The sequence below is a fragment of the Coloeus monedula genome, assembly GCF_965178545.1.
Source record: "Coloeus monedula genome assembly, chromosome: 2".
NCBI lineage: Eukaryota > Metazoa > Chordata > Aves > Passeriformes > Corvidae > Coloeus > Coloeus monedula.
This window is the reverse complement of record NC_138782.1, coordinates 73,812,023-73,830,121: the sequence shown is the minus strand read 5'-3', so window position 1 is coordinate 73,830,121 and position 18,099 is coordinate 73,812,023. Positions and strand designations below refer to the sequence as shown.

At 43.4% G+C, this 18,099-nt stretch overlaps 1 protein-coding gene across 2 annotated transcripts; it reads right to left on the bottom strand.

Moving 5' to 3' along the window:
* Positions 1 to 528: 528 nt before the first annotated feature.
* On the bottom strand, positions 529 to 14,140 carry CD164 (CD164 molecule). 2 transcript variants are annotated; one of them, XM_082302180.1, is made up of 6 exons: positions 13,953 to 14,140; positions 11,265 to 11,345; positions 9,283 to 9,363; positions 7,117 to 7,311; positions 4,584 to 4,664; positions 529 to 3,597 (listed from the first exon to the last, which is right to left on the bottom strand). In XM_082302180.1, the coding sequence occupies exons 1-6, from the start codon at positions 14,053 to 14,055 to the stop codon at positions 3,434 to 3,436; spliced, it is 705 nt and encodes a 234-aa protein (XP_082158306.1). In that variant the 5' UTR covers positions 14,056 to 14,140; the 3' UTR covers positions 529 to 3,433. The 2 variants fall into 2 exon arrangements, with proteins under 2 accessions (XP_082158306.1, XP_082158307.1); XM_082302181.1 differs by having other exon boundaries at positions 529 to 3,594.
* Between the last annotated feature and the right edge of the window lie 3,959 nt (positions 14,141 to 18,099).

The following is an 18,099-nucleotide window of genomic DNA, read 5'->3' as shown; positions in this document are numbered from 1 at the left end:
GCCCAGGACAGAGGAGTTGAAACTAGATGATCCTTAAAGTCCCTGTCAATCGCAACCACCCCATGGCTCTATGCAATTAGAAAAGAAATAAGGCTCAGAGCAATACCTTTTTCATGGAAGTTCTACCAGCCTCTGTGCAAGCACAGACAGCAGCCCCTCTTCCACCTGACATCCAGTATTAGAAACTTTGCTGTTAGAAAGCAGAGGATTAAGCCTCACAGGTTGTTACAAGTGTAATGCTTAATGCAGACTTTGCTCCTCTTTGGCTTTAAGTGGAAAACAAGAGTTAGGCTAACATGGAAAAAGATGAGCTGAACGAAAATTCTTTTTGAGGTAATTCTAAATCTGAATCAGTATTGTTAAATGCAAAGTTAATACTGTATTTAGGGGAGCTAAGTCTTCAAACCTGGCATTCTTCCTCTTTCCCTTAGTATTTCTCAATTCCCATGGGAAACAGCTCATCTCCAAGTCAGCAAGCAGACACTCCTCTTGGGGATTGCGCACATTAAAGAAAGTTCACAAGTAAAATTCCATTCAACAGATTTTATTTATCAATTTGGTTCTGCAATTACAACTGCTTCAGTTTTCTTCCACTGAAGACAAAATACAAACTTTTACAGCAACACTTGCAGAGAACATTCATAAGGTAACACCTTGATACTTGCACAAGTTGGCTCCAAGAAAAAGCCAGATAACTTGAAGAGTCACTACAATTCAGTGCCTAAAACTGATTTAGGGGCAAGTACAACTACAGATCTATGAGCTACCTTCCACTTCAAAACACAAGGCCAAGAAAAACTGCAAGTTGTTACTTCAGGTTTTTTGCTAGTACACAGCACAGATCAGTTGATACTGCCATTTCACGAAGGAGTAACTACTTTCGACAGTGAGGCAGCCAAGCACATGGTGAAGATGTATAACCCAGCCTCCCCTCCCACCAAACAACTAAAAGGGAAACAAGCCAAGCCACAACTCTGAACTGTGGAATTACACCTTGCTGGCAAGGCTAATGAGCAAGTGGTGTGTAGTGCAGGCCTTCTGGAACGTGATTAAATTGATAAAGCTTGAGTTTTTCAGATAGGCATTTGTACATGCCAGAGATCCTGGGTTTCTTAAAGTTTTGGAAAATAGCAATTGCTGGCACCACAACAAATTTAGTAACTAAGGCAAGGTATCCTTCTACCCTTTTAAACAAAATTTGAGGCAAACAAGTAAGCAATTTTAAGGCACTTTAAACATTACTTTCAGTTTGCTTTACCAGCATACTTTATCAGCAACCTAAATCAGGATTAGCAAAGCTCATGAATAAGCATTTCAGCAACGTTTTACAGAGCAACTTTTTTGTGGCAATGTTTTCCATGCTATGAAGTGTTCTATAGGACTTTTCTGCAAGTGTCCCAAAATAGCCCTTTGAGGCCAAAAATTGTATACTAGGTATAGTTTGCTTCGCTGAGCTAAAGGCAAACTGTCATATTTCAAAAGAGTATTTTGTTCACTTCAAAGCACAGGATACAAGCTCATGCATTTATTTTGAAGAAATAAATGTAGTAAAATAGTTATTAGATAGGGAAAAGACTGATTTAAGTGATTTCACAATAAGGCCAAGGATATACCATCTAACTCACACACATACTGTTGCTGAAAACTGGCTGCTCACTGCTGTTTTCATAAACCTGAGCTGATTGTCTTAGTTTTGTTTAGAAAACCAAAAGCTAATGAACTTAAATGTACAGTACTGGTGAGTAACCTCTGCATTTTGTAGCAATTTGAGTTTTCTATGCAGCACAATAGAAACAATGTCATTCAAACTAGATGAACACAAAGAAGCAACACTATACGCTTGAGGAGTCCAACTGAAGTGCACTTAATTTGCTTCGTAATTCAAGTTCCACTGCCATGACTATTATCTGCTATCAATGCTATTTTTGTATTGGGTGCCAAATCCAGTCAAGTCAGAACAGTAAGACAGTACTACAGATTATCCCAAAACTGATAATTGAGGGATATCATTATGTGCTACCTTCACCACTTGATTTTATCTCTATTTCCATTTTTCCTGTGGGTTTATTTTCACAGGTGCTCAAGTCAGTCTGTGTTGGAGATGACGTACCTTTGACACTCAGATCACATGGCTGATCCAGCCAACGGAAAAAAAGAACCCTAAACTATTTGTCCTCAAGCAGTTCACTGCAGGGTGACACAAACCTGAAGCCAGGAGGTGGGGAGGGGAAAGAAAAAAGGTGTAGCCTGCAGTCCCAGGGTTACAGCAATCCTGACTAGTATCAAATCAGCAGATCCTCTGAGTGACCCTTAATTGCTCCTTCAGTAAGCAGACATACAGGAGGGTAATAAAGAAAAAAACAACAACCCAAACTCTTGAAATTAATTGCAACGAGTTTAAAAACTGTTTGAATGACAAAAACATCAGGATTTCCCAAACATCAGTATTTCAAGTATAAATGTGAGTTGTTGCCTTTTTGGACAGGGAGTGAACTGAATTATATCACTAGTTTTATGGTTGGTCTTTGCAGGCCAGAACAAAAGCTAAACGAGTCAAAGCTTCTGTTTGTAACTGAACATCGCTGTACCATACTCCTCACTCTAAACCAAAATCACTAAGGGACAGTTATTCCAGGGATTTTTTTTTTTTTAACTGGAATGCTCAAGTCACATGTATTCTATATTCCTACATAAAGCTAATATTAAAAGTTTTATTTATCTTTGAGATAGCTGGGACACACAGCCTACTGAAATTTAGTCTTTTAAGGCACTAATATTTATTTCCCCATTAGAAGGATTATTCCTACATCCACCCTCAACATTAACTGGAAATGGCATAGGAATTCTGTTGGGAATGAAGTATTTTATGAGGCAACTTTTATACTTTTATTCTTGGGGGAAAAAAAAAAAAAGGGTTATGTTATTCTGTTAAGACATTATCTAATTCTACATTTTATCCATCTGTCTAGCAACACACTGTAAGAGCCAAAAGCTACTATAAATGGTATTTCACTCCCTGAAATCAGTCACCAATAATTCACATCTTGATAAAACTGAAGGGATACTGTATCAGATGTTGTTTAAATTAGCCTTCAGAATAAGTCATTTTAAGATTGTCTACTGGACAGTGTTGCCACTGAATAAGAATCTCGGAACATTCTACATTTGGCATATCAAGAAAAGTCCCACATCAGCAGCCACTAAAGGAAAATAAAACAGCCATTAGAACCCATGCAGCATATTGCAAGTAATCCTGTTGAAGAGATTCATATCACTTCTTGCCAAGTATAATGTTGCAAAAATATTCATTTAAAGTCTTCTTTTAGAGATTTAAAGGATATTATGAACTGCTGTCTTCCATGAGCAACAGAAAATATTTTGGTTCAGTGAACTACAGGTGTTGGGCTACTAGTCCATTACCACGGGGCAGGTCCTAAAGTGTGTGGTAATTTCGGTCTTTAGATCTGCAGAATTTGTACAGAAAGAAAATAACAGCCTGCAGACCCAGAACAAGCACAATTCCACCTATGAAACTTGCAGCATCAAACGTAGATTTGCGTGGAACAGGTACAGGAGCCACAGTAGTACTTGAACCTGCTGAACACCAAAATAGAAATTTTAAGTGCACAATGCTCACAACAGTTTTACAAATTTTAGTGCTGTATTCTTTGTATTAGGATTACTCAAAGCATCAAAACACCAATAAGAAAACAAAAAATAATCAAAGTAAAGCCAGCATCGGCATTTAGATTAGTGGTATTGAAATTCTGATTAAATGCTGTTTGTTAAAGGCTAGAGCTATTTATAGACAAACTGCTCTGGACTTCAATACTGAGCAATAACCAGCTGGACTTTATTTGTACTTGAAAAAGCCAAAGCCTTCCTCCTTTACATAGAATATATTATTGATATGCTCACATTCAAGACACGTTTTCCAGTTTCTACTCCTTGCTCTAGTTTGTTGTTGTTTTTTTTTTTCCCCCCCTTAAATTTAAAATAAATTGTTGTCTTCCATCTACTGTACTTTACCCCAAGAGTTAGGCTTAAAAAAACAGCTGAAGTCACAACAAACACAAGTCTGGAAGTAACAGCCATCTATTGATGGGTAGTTTTAAAGAGCTTTACTTTTCGAGAGCTTTTCATTAAATGGCATGTTTAGGACTGACTTGGAAATAAAATATTTCAGCTTATTCCCATCACTGCAGCCAAGTTTCACTTAACAAAAAAAAAAAAGCATCTCATTATTATGCTGCAAAAACAAAATACCACCTCCCAAAGACAGGGGAGTTAACAAGTGACTGCCAACCACACTATGAAAATCATCCAGCTGATCTCATTTGACCAACATGTTTCTGACTTTTTATATCTCACCAATTAGCTCTATTTCTCAGGCTATACAACCTTGCTACTCGCATACATGACCTTAACAAAATTAGACTTGTCATAATGTTAGAAGTGACAGCACCAGATACACCAATGCTACTTTCATGTTGTCACTTGGTGAGTCTTTCAAGGTAACACTTTTAAAGTGACACTGACTTCTAAGTATTCTATGCTTTAATTATGGTAGTAGTAACAGTTACCTGCAGTTGTGGGTGTTGTGGTAGCTGAAGTCATGGTAGTTTTAGGCACAGGAGCATGAGTAGTTGCATTGGTGACATTGGCTGTTTGAGAAAAGACAGTATGTACACACCATAAACTTCAATAGCAAAGTTCACAAGCACTAAAGTTCCTACACAATTGATTTTTCCTGTTTTGCTTTAACAAGGACAAGCTTTGCCCTCAGACTGTATCCCACAAAATTTAGGTGCTGAACTGCGCTAAGCCAAGTTTCTGCAATAAGGATTATTTTCAAACTTGCATACTATTGGTATCCAAATATTTCAAGTTTCTCCACAGATCAGTGATTCTTTGCTCAGACAAAAGGACTTTTCTTTCAAGCGCTCATATAAATGCTGGTACTTGAACAAGAATCAAGAGATCTGCTTCAAGACAATCAAGAATCTGCATCAAGGCAAAGGACTTTAATTAAGCAGCCATTACAATCAGTTAGTATTAATTGTACTAAGAAAGTACTTAATGTAATACCTCTAGACAGGAGATACACACTCTTTCTTCTCTTGTCCTCAAAACACTAACTGTGAATGCCATCACTGGAATAAAACCACTCACCTAAACCAAAACTGTCTCCTAAGAACTTTCATTATCAAACCACACAAGCTGGGTGTCTGACCTCTCCCCACTTCCCTAAAGATTAGTATTACTTAAAATTAATCAGTATTTCACTATGTGCCTGGGACAAGTGTCAACATTTGTGGGTTTACTCAAAGCTGCTGTACATTAGGCTGTTCTGAGCCTAATCAAGTACCAACTTGTCATCTCCCAGCTCCCTTGATCAGCAAGATTTAAAAATTAGATGATTTTTAAGAATTTCATTGTAGAGATGGCATAGAAATTTTTGAACAATAAACCCCCAAACTTCTAAGAATTCATGATTAGCAGAAATTATCAATTCAATTACAACTGAGTCAATTTTTAACAGAGAAAATGCTTCCTGCCAACATAATTATGAGTTTTCTAAAATCCACTTCTTCCAGACCTTGGAACCATTTATGCATTCTGCACATCAGATGTTTAGTAGTCAAGCTACTACAATGAACTGTGGAAGAAGCCCCTGTCTTTCATTTCATTCACCAGTTCCTAGTTTGCTGCCCTTCTGAGTTCAGTGCTACTGTATTACCTTGTCATGGGTAAGCATAGCTGCAGAAGTGATGTTCTTGCAAAGGGGTGCTTACAGCTTCCTCTATGACCTGACAGAATCTATCAGCTGGCCAGTTTGAATATGGACAATTTTTTAAGCCACTTAAATTTTGACTGCCTCTGTGGTCCACATTTAAGAATGGACAAACCCCGGGGAAGCTCTCTCTTGCCTCCTGCCTTGGGACAGGTAACTGGGCTCAACCCATGCAGCCCAGTGGGGCTGGGCCGGGCCACAGCCATCCTGGAGCCGATGGGCCCTGTTCCACCCACAGCCCCCTGCCCTGCTACGTGCAGACAGAGTGGCCCCTCCCCTCTCCAGTGCGGCCAAGATTCAGCTGAAGCTGCCCCGGCAAAGATCATGTGACCAACAGCGATAAGCAAAATTCCAGCTGAAAGGCCCGAGTGAGATTAACCCTTTTAGTGCTATGAAGAGCTGAAAACCTGAGGAAGGAGAAAGAGGAGATGCTTAAAGCTGAAATTCTGTTGTAAAGCTATGGTGGTGATGTACTGTGATATATCAGAGTACCTGTTGTAATTTCATGAAAGCATGAGGGGTGGAGCATTCAACTTGTACTTGTGAGCAAAAGCACCTGTGCTGGAATAAGCAAATGCTGAAGCAGCTGTAATTTCATGAGAAGTTTGAACAGGGAGAGATGGAAGCAATGAGGACTCCTGCTCCAAATTGGAAGGAGAAGACCTAAGTTCCTAGAGATGCTCCCAGAGATAGTCCTAGAGATGAAGATGATGAGGACCCTTTTTCTCCCAGGGAAGAGGGAGGGCCTCTATTCCTAGAGATAAAGATGCTCCCACAGATGGGTGAAGAGAACCTTTGTTTTTGAACAGCTCAACCTTAAAATGGTACCCCAGTAGCTCAAGATTGGACCCTCGAAAGCAGTTGTGGGGAAAGCTGCAAGTCAGGGGCAGGGACTCACATGCGAGCAGAGAACCAACCCGGGCGGCTGTCTCATGATACTGAAGCCATGAGAGAACTTCTTGTGGAGATGTCTCCACAGCATGAGCAAGAGAGACTCCTCTCCCTAAGTGAACTGAAAAAGGTTATTATAGAAGTGGTAAACTGACTGAAAATCTCAAGGTTTGTCTTTTTACATTGTCAGTGGGTGAACGGAGAAAGGTGGGGGGAGGAGAAGAGTTCTGAAAGTGTGGTCTGTTTTTTTTTTCTTCCTTTTAGATCTGTTAATAAACTTCTTTATATTCTTTTTAAGTTTTGTGCCTGCTTTGCTTTCTCCTAAATCTTATCTCACAGAAGGTAAATAAGTACGTAATGAGTATTTTGGACCTAACCACTACACTCTAATTGGTGTTTCTGCCCAGTTACAAACTGAACCCACTACATACCTATAGGAGTATGAGCTGTGGTGGCAGAACTGGTTGTGGTGGCATTGGAAGTCACATTGGAAGATGCCGTGGTTACATTGGAAGATGCTGTGGTTGCATTGGAAGATGCTGTGGTTGCATTGGTAGGTGGTACAGTGGCAGTGGCAGGTGGTACAGTGGTAGAAGAAACACTCTTAGGAGAAGAAACTGCAGGAGCTATGAAAAAATAAAGAGTTACATTAGAGAGATTAACGATGGTATTTAACTAAAAACCAATCCAACAAAACAACATCAGCAGGCACAGCTTTAGGAATTTCATACAGCACTGAGTTCTACTGTAGTTTTAGTTTGAAATTACAAAGCTTTTGAATCCACCATACTAACATCAAAAGTTGCATGAGTGAATACATGAAAAGTCTTGTCACAGGCAGCCCAATAAAGCCAGTGTTCAACTGGCAACTCAAGATTCCTCAAAGCAAACCTGAGTGAGAAGAACCCTCCTGTCCAAGCAGGAACTGTGCATGCTTTACACAGGAGAACACTAGGTATAGAGTACCGCTTCCCAACCTCACTGCAACTGAGACTGAACCTGAGCTATCAAGTTCAACTACAAATCAGAGTTTGTTAGACAATTGAATCAGAATGGAGGGAAAACCAATAAACAGTTTGAAAGTTTAGCTGCAGTTCCTGTTCTGAGAGTTGTTGTTGGATGTAGGTGCTGTCAGCTTCAGGAAAAAAAACCCCTCACAACCTGCAAGGACACAGAACTGTGAAGCCTCCTGCAACTTACTGTGCTATCAGTTAATCACACATAGACAGCTTATCTAAACTGATACATCAGCAAGCCTCCTGCTGAAAAAGCAGGATCTCCAGAAGCCTTTAATGCTCAGGCTCATTCAAGTGTGGTCATTTACATCTTGAACATAATTCAGCATGGTAGGAAATCAGAGCTGACTGTTTCTACAGAGATAGGTTGGATATATCAGAATCTACATTCTCTTGGCTACCACTTGCATCTCTGTAGTTTAAGGCCACCTTCTTCCCATGTGACTCCCTTGAGGCAGTGTTGAGCCAAAACAATTGAGAATTAGTAAGGTATACAGATTTCTCTCACACCTACAAAGACCCCCTACTAAGGGTGACGATTTGCTTCCCTGAATTTGCAGAAGTTAAACACAACAACCTGATAATGTCACCAAAAGTTTAACAGGAACAGATTGTAGAAACACTTCTTAGGTACACAATAAGGCAGTTTAACAGCATGCTCTCTTTGGAAAGCACTAAAAAACGGTTCTTTCAGCACTCCTGATTAAGAGGTGATTGTTACAATTTTAGAAACAACACACAAGTGCAAGTCAAAAGGAATTATTTCTGACTGGCTGTCACCGCCACAAGACAGCCCAAAGCAGCGTGGAAGCTTCAACTCTGTTGGTGGAGCCAGCCTCTTTAGCAGAACTGTTGAATTCATCTAGACAAGATTATTCAGAGTTTTCATTTGCTGTTCTAGATTTTAAAACCAGAAAATCCTATTTTAAAGTCTATTTCTTATCAGCATTCAGAAAAACTAAAATTTGGGGGCTTTCACATAAGTGAAATTCAAGACCTTATCTAAATTATTCATATCCTGCAAAACTGCTTTGCACAGGAAGCACAAAAGTCCGAAGCAGATATGTAACTGAGCACACTCCTGGCATGAAGGACTTATCTTACGCAGTTCTATATCCCAGACTCTTTATTTCAGAACTGCATGAAGACTTGTGCTAGTTAACAATTAAAACTGGAAGGTTCGTAAGCTTTTCCTATTTACTGCATCTCAGATGACTTAGCAGGTGACATTTTTTGTTCAATATGCAGCTTACTGCCTTGAAGACACTGACAAATTCCTTAAGATATGCTGTATCTAACAAGAAACACCTATTTTAATCTAAGAAACCAAGGTGGTAGCCAGACGAGTGTCAGGCTTCCCAAAACAGCAACAGTAAGCAGTTAACTGAAGGCACAATGGAATTGTGTATTTTAGTATCACATATCATACCTTTAAACAGGAAGCAAAGGGCTTATTTACATACTTGTACAGGCTTATGTAAATTGTAGAAGGCATATCAACAAAAGGACAACAGACAAAGGAGTTCTAAACACAACTGCTTCACATTAAACCACATGAAATCTGAGTATCTAAACACTTACATGAACACTGTGTTTCAACTTTACATTGTCCATACTCTGTCAGTTTTGCTGTTTCACTGACACACATATTGCTTTCGTTTCCTGTCAGAAAAGAAGAGATAAGATATTTTACAGTAGATGAAGTCTAAGGTGCTTGAGACACTGTTCCTAAATACTGATAAGCTGTTCGTAGGACAAACTAAACACCATCTGCTAGCCAAGATAACATTAAAGACACTTTAATATACAGGACTTCAGTATTATACTACTAATAAAAGAAGTTTTAGTGTTTTCTTTCACTACAGTTACTCCCCCACTGAACACTTAGGCAATATTTACAACACACAATTATGCACCATTTTGCTGTACCACTACTGTTTGATGTTTTTTCTTCATAGCTGATAAAATCAAACAGTGTTTCTACTATTTTGTGGCATTTTCCAAGTTAAACATTTTGCATGTCTATGGCAGCATCATTAAAAAAATATCCTACTGTCTTAAAAAATTCTACATCCAAGCAAAACTTTGTTCCAGCTTTTCAAACAGGTCCTTGACCTTGAAATTGTTGAAGATGTCAGTTTCTTATTCTCTGCCTGCATATCCTTCTCCCTTAAAAAAAGTTGCACAGATCTGTTGGGTTTTTGCAGGATGTGCCTGGTGGTTCAACACCACATGCAGAACTAGAGAAATAGCTTCTTGAAGGGCAAGCTCCACCCAAAATTGATTTCATTAGTTCCAATGCATCCTAGCCTTCACATATAACATTTCTTGGTCATCTACAATCAAGTGGTACAAAAAACACTACAACAGTTAAACCATTCTGTTTCTACCTCATGTAAGAAGTACTAATAATCCACATGAGGAGTGCTTATGTAATCTGTCTGATTTTGTCAACAGCAACTTCCTGTCTTCCAGGACTGAGTACCAGAGGTCACCTAAATGTAGTTACATCCAATTCACCTGCAATGGGAAAAACAAGGCTCTAACTGAGACCATCTAATGGTTCTTTGGCTCTGTTATGCTCCCTTCAGTGGGGTGCAATTCTCAGTTTTATGAACACTGCTGTTAACCACTCTTATTTAATGAATTCCTCTTGCTTATTGCACTTCAGTTCAGGAGTAGCGGTTGCAACCAGCAGGCCCATGACAAAACCTCAAAAAGGACTGAAGCACAGAGCTGTGCCTGCATCTCAGGATCCACCTGAGACTCCCTAACAGCAAACACAAGTGACTTGTTTGTCCTAAAAACATTCTGAACCACCTGGAAAACATAAGCTTATCAAAAGCACAGATTTAAATCAGAAGCCTTAAAAATCTGGGAATATTTTGAACATGTTACATATTTCAAGTTCTCAGGTGAAGACAGGTAGGACTCATGTTAATGCTTCATTAGGTTGTAAACAACATCAGTGTAGGTGAAGTGTAAGGTTCTGCATGGTGTTAAGGAACCCATTCAGTGCAGGTAGCTTAGTGAGCAGTGGCAGTGAGAGCTGCAGGTTGAGCTCTGGAGGGCAGGAGAGGCACAAGGCTGGGATCTGCAGACCATTTACATAACAAAGAACACGAGGACCTGTGGCCCAGCCAGGTGACTGGACAGAGACATGGCAGGGGCTGACGATCCCAGACTTTAGCCCACAGACTGTGAGGGTATAAAAGCCCATGGATTCCTCTGTTGGGGAGTCGTCCTCGGATGCACCAGCTTGAGCTGGTTATTGCACTGTGAATAAATTGTTTTATAGAACAAGACATCTGAGACTCTGCAAGGGGAAACCTGGGGCTGAACTGGTAAAGAAACCTGGTCTGACTGGGTGTGAGGGGGTGTGAAGGGAGCCAAGCCAGGCACCTGTCAGGTCACTGGAGCCACCCACTGCAAACGGGCCTTGGTCCTGGCAGTGAAAGTCTCTGGTGATGCGAGTTTGACTGCCAGAGTCTCCTGAAGGGTCAGACAGGGAAGTTTCCTTAACCTTGGCAGAGTAAGGATCTGTACTGCACAGCCCTCCTTACCATTACATTTGATCCACCGGCAGCCTTCTGCATTTGTCTTAATAATACAGGAGTTGCAGTCAGAAAAGTTTCCACAGATGTCTAAAACGGAAAAAAAAACCCCATTGATTAGAACACTATCAAGAGAGCAACTCTGCCCACAGAAACAAATAGTAGATCTGTACCCTTCCATATGTACATCTCCCAGGTTAAGGCACAATCTTCTTCACTGAACAAACTACAACTGAAAGCTACAACTTATGAATGTTTTTGACAAGAAATAAATACATTTCCCTCCAGATACTACAGATACTCTGAAACCAGATCCCATATTCATACCACGATTTTGCCCCTGCAACCTCTAATTACAGTAAACTCAGGTAATAGAGCATACACCACACTAGTGAAGATACCAAAGTCCACTAAATTAATTTTGCAGTTCATTGAAGCCTCAGATGGTAAGTGCTTGTTTCCTTTTGATTACATTTTTCCTTTAGGTAATACAGGCAGCTATAAATAATCCTACAGTAGAAAGCAATCAAAGTAGGGGAAATAAAGACAAGAACCTGGAGAAATTAATGTACACATGCACAAAAAGAGAGCAGAAAAAAAAGGCCAATCTATTTGTATTTTGCTCACAGCAGAAGCCAGCAATCTAACCAGTCCAGCTGCTTTTGTACAACAATCTCAGACAAACATTGTTACCTTAAAACCACAATGACAACACATCCTCTAACTGGATCAAGTAAGATCTTCTACCAATCTACAGTTTTACCACATTAGTTTTAATTAAGACTTACTCATACAGCCATCATACTCGGAAAACCCACATACAACCCACAACTCCTTCTGTTGCATGCTCTCCAACACATTGTACATCATACCCACCCACTCCAGGCACCTTGGGGTGACCTTCCACTTTTCTCCAAGAAAGGAACGCTGCTATCCACAGGTCTTTGGCACACTCATTTACCTCTCAAGTAACAACTACAAACATATTAACTAACTTCAGTATTCTGACAATCCGACTTAAGACTGAATCTATCCAGCGCTTTTCTCGGTTATGGTAGGACCAGCTCAGAAAGGCTGGCACTATTTCTTCCCTTCCACATAAGAAGATATGAAAAGCCCTTTGGGGGTTTGCATGGGTGAGGATTGCCTTCAGGAAGGTAGCACTAAAGGCACTTCAAGAGCTACATGACTGTTTCTCATAACTGATTTCAGGAGAAAAAAAAAATCAGAGGAAAAAAAGTCAGCCAATTATTGTGGGTATACATCTGAGGAATGATCACAGCCTACTCAACGGCCTCTGACAAATGAATAACCTTCACTTTAGTAGATTCCCCACTGGCATGTGGAAAATTTAGCACAGTACATCTGTTAAGACAGGAAGACAGTAGACAGAGCCAGCTTATACCAGGTACACTAGGACTTCTAATTTAGTTTCAAAACCAGCTTTCCCAGACTAACAGCGGAGGACCAGATTTGCCAGAGTAAAGGATCAGGAGTTTTCATCAATGAGCTGTTAACTTCAGAACCTGTGGCAAGGTCTCAGACGTTGTTCCAGTGCTACCTCCTGCTGTCAAAGGCTCTCCTGGGGTCTTTTACATGGGCTAACAGCAAGTTCCCCAGCTCTCCCCATCAGCAGACGCCTGCTCTTCACTAAAAAAAAAGAAGACTCTGATACCACGAACTCAGCTTTTCAGCCTAGGCAAGCTGACGGTTGCTCTTAAGATAAACCCGCTGTACTGGCTCTCGCACAGGCTAAATTCGGATACTCCCCTTACACTCGAGGAGGAAACCAGGAAACACTAGAGGGGTCTGTTCCGCTGGCCCAACAGTGCCCTCTCCCGTCGCAGCGGAGAGGCGTGTTAACCCGCGGCTGAGCAGTCCCGGAGCAGCCCACGGCTCCCGCAGGGCGTCCCACGCCGGCCTGCACCCCGCCGGCGGGGCAGGGCTGGAGACGAAATCCATAAGGGCTGCAGCAGCGGTGACCGGGCAGCGTCACCCTCGGCTGCACCCAGCGCCACTACGGAACGCGGCCAGGGAACGCTGAAGCACTTCCAAACAACTTTTTGTTTCGTCTTTTTTGTTGTTGTCTCCGCGTTTTGGGGCTCCGGGCGCATTTCGCGGCTCTCGGCCCCGCAAACACTTTGGCAAACAGCCCACAGAGCCCGAGCTGTGGACAGCTGGGGACAAATCCCCAGGACGAGTAACGGGGTTCACACCGGGATAAGGAACAGGGGACAGCAGGAACAGAACGACACGGCTGAATCAAGCTCCCCCCCCCCCCCCCGCTCCCAGACCCGTTTCAAGAGTGCAAGAAGCAGCCGCGCACAATTCCCTGGCACCGGCCCCTCCAAGGGAGCACCGCAGGCCGTACCCACACGGGATAACGGGTCCCAGACCGGCACAAGCGGGACAGCGGCCCAAAAGCTCAGCGGGCTGCGGCCGCGGCGCCCAGGAAGCGGCGGGGGCCGAGCGAGCCGCGGGGGAGCGCAGGGCGGGTCCGGGCGGGTCCCGGCGGCTCCGCGGCGCTCCCGGCCCGCCGCCCGCGGAGGGTCCGGCACCAGGCGCGCACGGACGGCCGGCCCCGGCGGGGCTCAGTGCGCGGAGCCCGCCCCGCTCCCCACAGCGCCGGGCACGGGGCGGGGCTGCCCCGTCAGCAGCTCTCGGAGGAAAGGAGGGGGAAGGGCGCGAATCACTCACCGACGACCGCGTTGTCGTCGTTCGTCCCTGCGATCACGGCCAGCCCGCAGAGGCAGCACGCGAGAGAAACGACGGCAAGGGGGAACGCAAGTGTCCGACCCATGGTGGCGATGCGGTGAAACTAGAGGACTGCGGCTCCCGCTCGGCGCTTCCTTGCCTCCCTCCGCCCGCACCGCTCTCGCTGCCGCCGCCCCACCCCGCGCCGCGTCACGGGAGCGCCCCGAGCTGGCCCCGCCCCCCTCCTGGAGCGGCGCGGTGGTCCCGCCCAGCTTCCTATTCCCCCCTATCCGGCGGTTAATGGAACGGTCCGCAGCACGCCGGCGCGGCGCTACTCCCCCACGTGAACCCGGCGCTCCCCCAGGAAGGGGCTTTTCCCGCGCGTCACGCGCTGCCCGAGCGCTTTACGTCACCACGGAGGTGCCGCCCCCTCCCCACTGGGTCCGCTCATTGGCTGGGGGAGAGGCGGGGGGCGGGGCCGGGGCGCGCGGGCTCGCATTTCCCGCGGGCGGCGAGCACGTGGTCGGTGCTGCTCGCCCGGAGCCGCGCTGCGCGGGCGGTGTGGAGAGAGATCCTCGCAGCCGGCCCACACCGGCTGCTCGGGGAGGGACGGCCTCCGGCCACGGCGGCTGCCCTCTTCCTGCTCCCCTACCCCATTTCTATCGTGACAAAACAGCGATTCGTACTTCATAGGAGTTTAAATGAATCGCACATGAACCTTAGCAATCTGCGTGCAGCTCTTGAATAGTGTTGTCCAGCTGTGCTCCCGGCAGCACTAGTGCCATCGCAGGTGGAAGCTGTACACTGGGAGTTGGTGTAGGTCCAGGATGAAATGGCTGCAATAGTGGAAGGGAAGCATGGTACAGATTGCAACCTGTATCTTTACAGCTGCACTGTAGAGAGCACCAGGAGAAGGCTCCTTGGACATCACGCCACCCCTTTTCGTGGAATTGGCAGCGTTAGGTTAGCAGTTGGACTTGATGAAAGGGCTTCTCCAACCTAAGTGGTTCTAAGAATCAGTGATTCCCCCCTGACCACTGGGTAGAGTTCCCCCTATGCCTATCACATTTTCTCTGTCCTTTGTTTCTCCCTAAGGTAGCTTGAGCCTTTATATATCATTATCAGTAGACCCTCTGCAAATAAAAGTTTGTTTGTGTAAATCTGCCTCAGCATTTTGTGCGGTGCCAACACAGGTGAATGTCGGGAAACCAAGGCAAACATTCATGCGTGCTTGTATCCAAGGAGAGCTAAGCTAGAGCTATAAAGCAAATTTTATTGTGGTCTGGGTCAAAGGACAAATGGAAGAGATGAGTTATAATCGGGAGATTTCCCCCTCGGTTCTTCTGCGCGTGAGCTGAACTTGGGCAATAAAGAGGAAACTGCCAAATAAATCCCTAGGTTAGTCTTCCGTTGTACTTTCTTTCCTGGAGGTGTTACATTGTCAAGAGCCAAGAGAGCAATACAAATGCAGAAACTTTAAGGCAAGCCACCTATCATGATTATTGTGTGAGCTATGGAAGGGCCTGTAGGGCTGCTGATAATACATAATTTGGGTATAGAGCTTGATGACAAGGTTCTGTACTGTCCTATATTGTGGTGCTTTCTGCTAGCAGGCAGGATGGCTAATGCTTTGCCTTCCTGCAAAGAAGTCTCAGAGTTTAAACATAAAAGAAAGGTCTGTAAAGAAAACAACAGAGAATCAATTTTGTGGCACGAACTGGAACTTTGTAACAGCTGCACTAAAATGACCAAACATGTTCTGTTGTATGTAAATGTCAGTAACATCAGAATTTAGTTCTGAAAAGTGATAAGGGAACTGAAGTTACACACTGACTTTCGTTATCTCTCATTCTGCTTTTTTCTGGAGTTTTAGTGTAAATTATTTATTTCTACAGTGTGACAAAAGTTTCTGGCCTTTTAATAAGAAATACTTTTCACATTCATTATTAAAATACTATATTTCTGTTCTGCCTTTGAATAAGCAGCATGAGGAGCAGCATAAATAAAAATTGCAGTGTAACCAAAACTGCAGGGAGCATGGAATAAGGGAGTTTTCTATGGATTCTACTCATCCCTCCTGCCCATACCTGCGGAGATTTTTATGTCCTTCTGGGATAAGGGTCTTCTACTTGGATCAGGGCTTGATTCACAGGGTCTCTTGTGATTTTACTAGACATGTGGTATTATTTGAACTAAGGTTTTCTCTTTTGCAGCTCTTGTGGGTTATAATGTTAAATGTATCTTCAGCAGTTATTAGTGTTTTATGAGGGATTGCAGTGGCAGTTCTGTTGATGTGCTGGACACATGAAGTGTAATGGTTGCTGCAATCTGCATTTCATCAGGAGAGCATACTGAAAATCTCTTCTTTTGAGAAAGAAATAGGACAGTTAAGTAAGATAAAAGACAAGACTCTAATCAGCGTTCATGTATATGGAAAAAAGTGGGAGAAATTGAAGTATGTACTAAAATAGAACTAAGACTACCAGCAAGGGCAAGAACATCACAAGCAAGTGAAAACATGTCTATCATTCTGGGGGCTGGGGGGAATCCAGAGAAATGATAAATGTGGTTTGTGTGTTTTTTCTTATAGTCAGCATCTTGGAACTCTGCTGTAGCATACAGTCAGTAGGATCACGGCAGACTGGGTTGTTATTGTTGGATTTAAAGCACCACATTCATCACTGGATTCAGTTCTCATTGCACTGTTATATACTTAGTGGTTAGTAAGGCATTTGCCTCTGTTTTGAATCTATAAGGAATTCCAAGCACTGCATTACTGAAAAATTATGTAAAATCCTTGACAAAATGGGTGAACCCTAAGAGTCTGCAGATGCCCATTTTGGAGAAGCACATTTGAAACGTAGCAAGTGCCCAGGATTTGGAGCAGATTGTGTTGAATCAATTGGTGCTTGGCAAGATGTGATAATGGGTTGAAGAGATTCCACAGGAGCATACAGCAGTTTGGGATGACAGCAGTAAATGAAAAACAAAATTTAGTAGGTAAACTGAAGGGAATATATATTTGCTTCATTTTGTAAACACTGGTTCTCATTTCCATATTGTCATTTCAAGTGCATGGAAAGAAAAGTGCATGTGAAGTGTAAATACGTGGTGGGTGTTTTAGCAGGGAAAATACAGCATCTAAGGAGGTTTTGGGGTGTTTGTTACCATTACATAATGATGCATTATTGTGTCCTGGTGCCATTCAGCAGAATTGTTCAGAAATAATGCATTGACTCCTGCGCCCGGAGCTTTGTAATCTTTGTTCGTCCTTGCGTCGTGAGACAGGTATGGCAGTAAATCCCGCTGTGGGGGCGTGTCCAGCCGGGGCTGGATACTGCCCCAAGGCACATCCAGGGTGGTGCACGCCGTGCCGTGTGACATCAGGGTGTGCATTTAAGGTGCCCGTGTGTCTGTCCCCAGCAGGAATTCTGGGTGAGGACATTGGCACCTGTACTGTGCAAGCTGCTTGCCTGCGGCGGGCAAGGTGGAGCTGTGTTTGGTACGCACGAATTCTGTGTTACAGGCACTCGCTCAGCCCCACCAGGTGGGGTGGAAAGGCTGCTTTTAACATAAGGAAAAATAAAATAATGTAGAGTGGTTAGTGATGATATAGTAATGTTAAAAATATTTTCTTAACTCTCTTAGAGACAGTGATACTGGCTGATGCTTTTAGCCTAACGCAAGCCAGAGACATGTCTTGAGGAGAAGAATGGAAGGCAACAGGTAGAGGTAAAATGGAGTGGAAGGAATAAACCTTTCACCTGTGCAGCTGCATCCAACCAGAGAATCAGGTCAGGCTGGTTTAGGTGACCAAAGGAAAATAAGGCAAATATTTAGAGGGAGTCCTTGCAACAGTACATCCATTCACTGTATTTTTAAGATGCATTTTTTTGTTGGGGATGGTGTAATACAGTGGTGGGCTTTGGCCTGTGTCAGGGCAGGAGCATATTCCCTAGGAGTTTAGCTGTGTCCTCAAAGCTGGCTGGCTGGCTGATAAAAATGCCTTGGTCAACCTGGAAGTTTTTCAAGTGAAGGAACTTCAAGGGGGTCTCCACAACTTTTTCTCAGTAGATGTTTTTGTTCTGAGGCTCTTTCATCTGGCCCCTGCCTGAGATGTAACTCCTGTGAGCTGCCTGTGCCTGGCCTT

Bases quoted from the DNA above. Each gene is read 5' to 3' on its own strand.
- CD164 (XM_082302180.1), bottom strand. From the start codon at position 14,055: ATGGGTCGGACACTTGCGTTCCCCCTTGCCGTCGTTTCTCTCGCGTGC. The intron at 7,312-9,282 runs GTAAGTGTTTAG...ATTTTTTCATAG, and splicing joins AGTTGAAACACAGTGTTCAT to CTCCTGCAGTTTCTTCTCCT. The intron at 3,598-4,583 runs GTAACTGTTACT...TTTGGTGTTCAG, and splicing joins CACAACACCCACAACTGCAG to CAGGTTCAAGTACTACTGTG.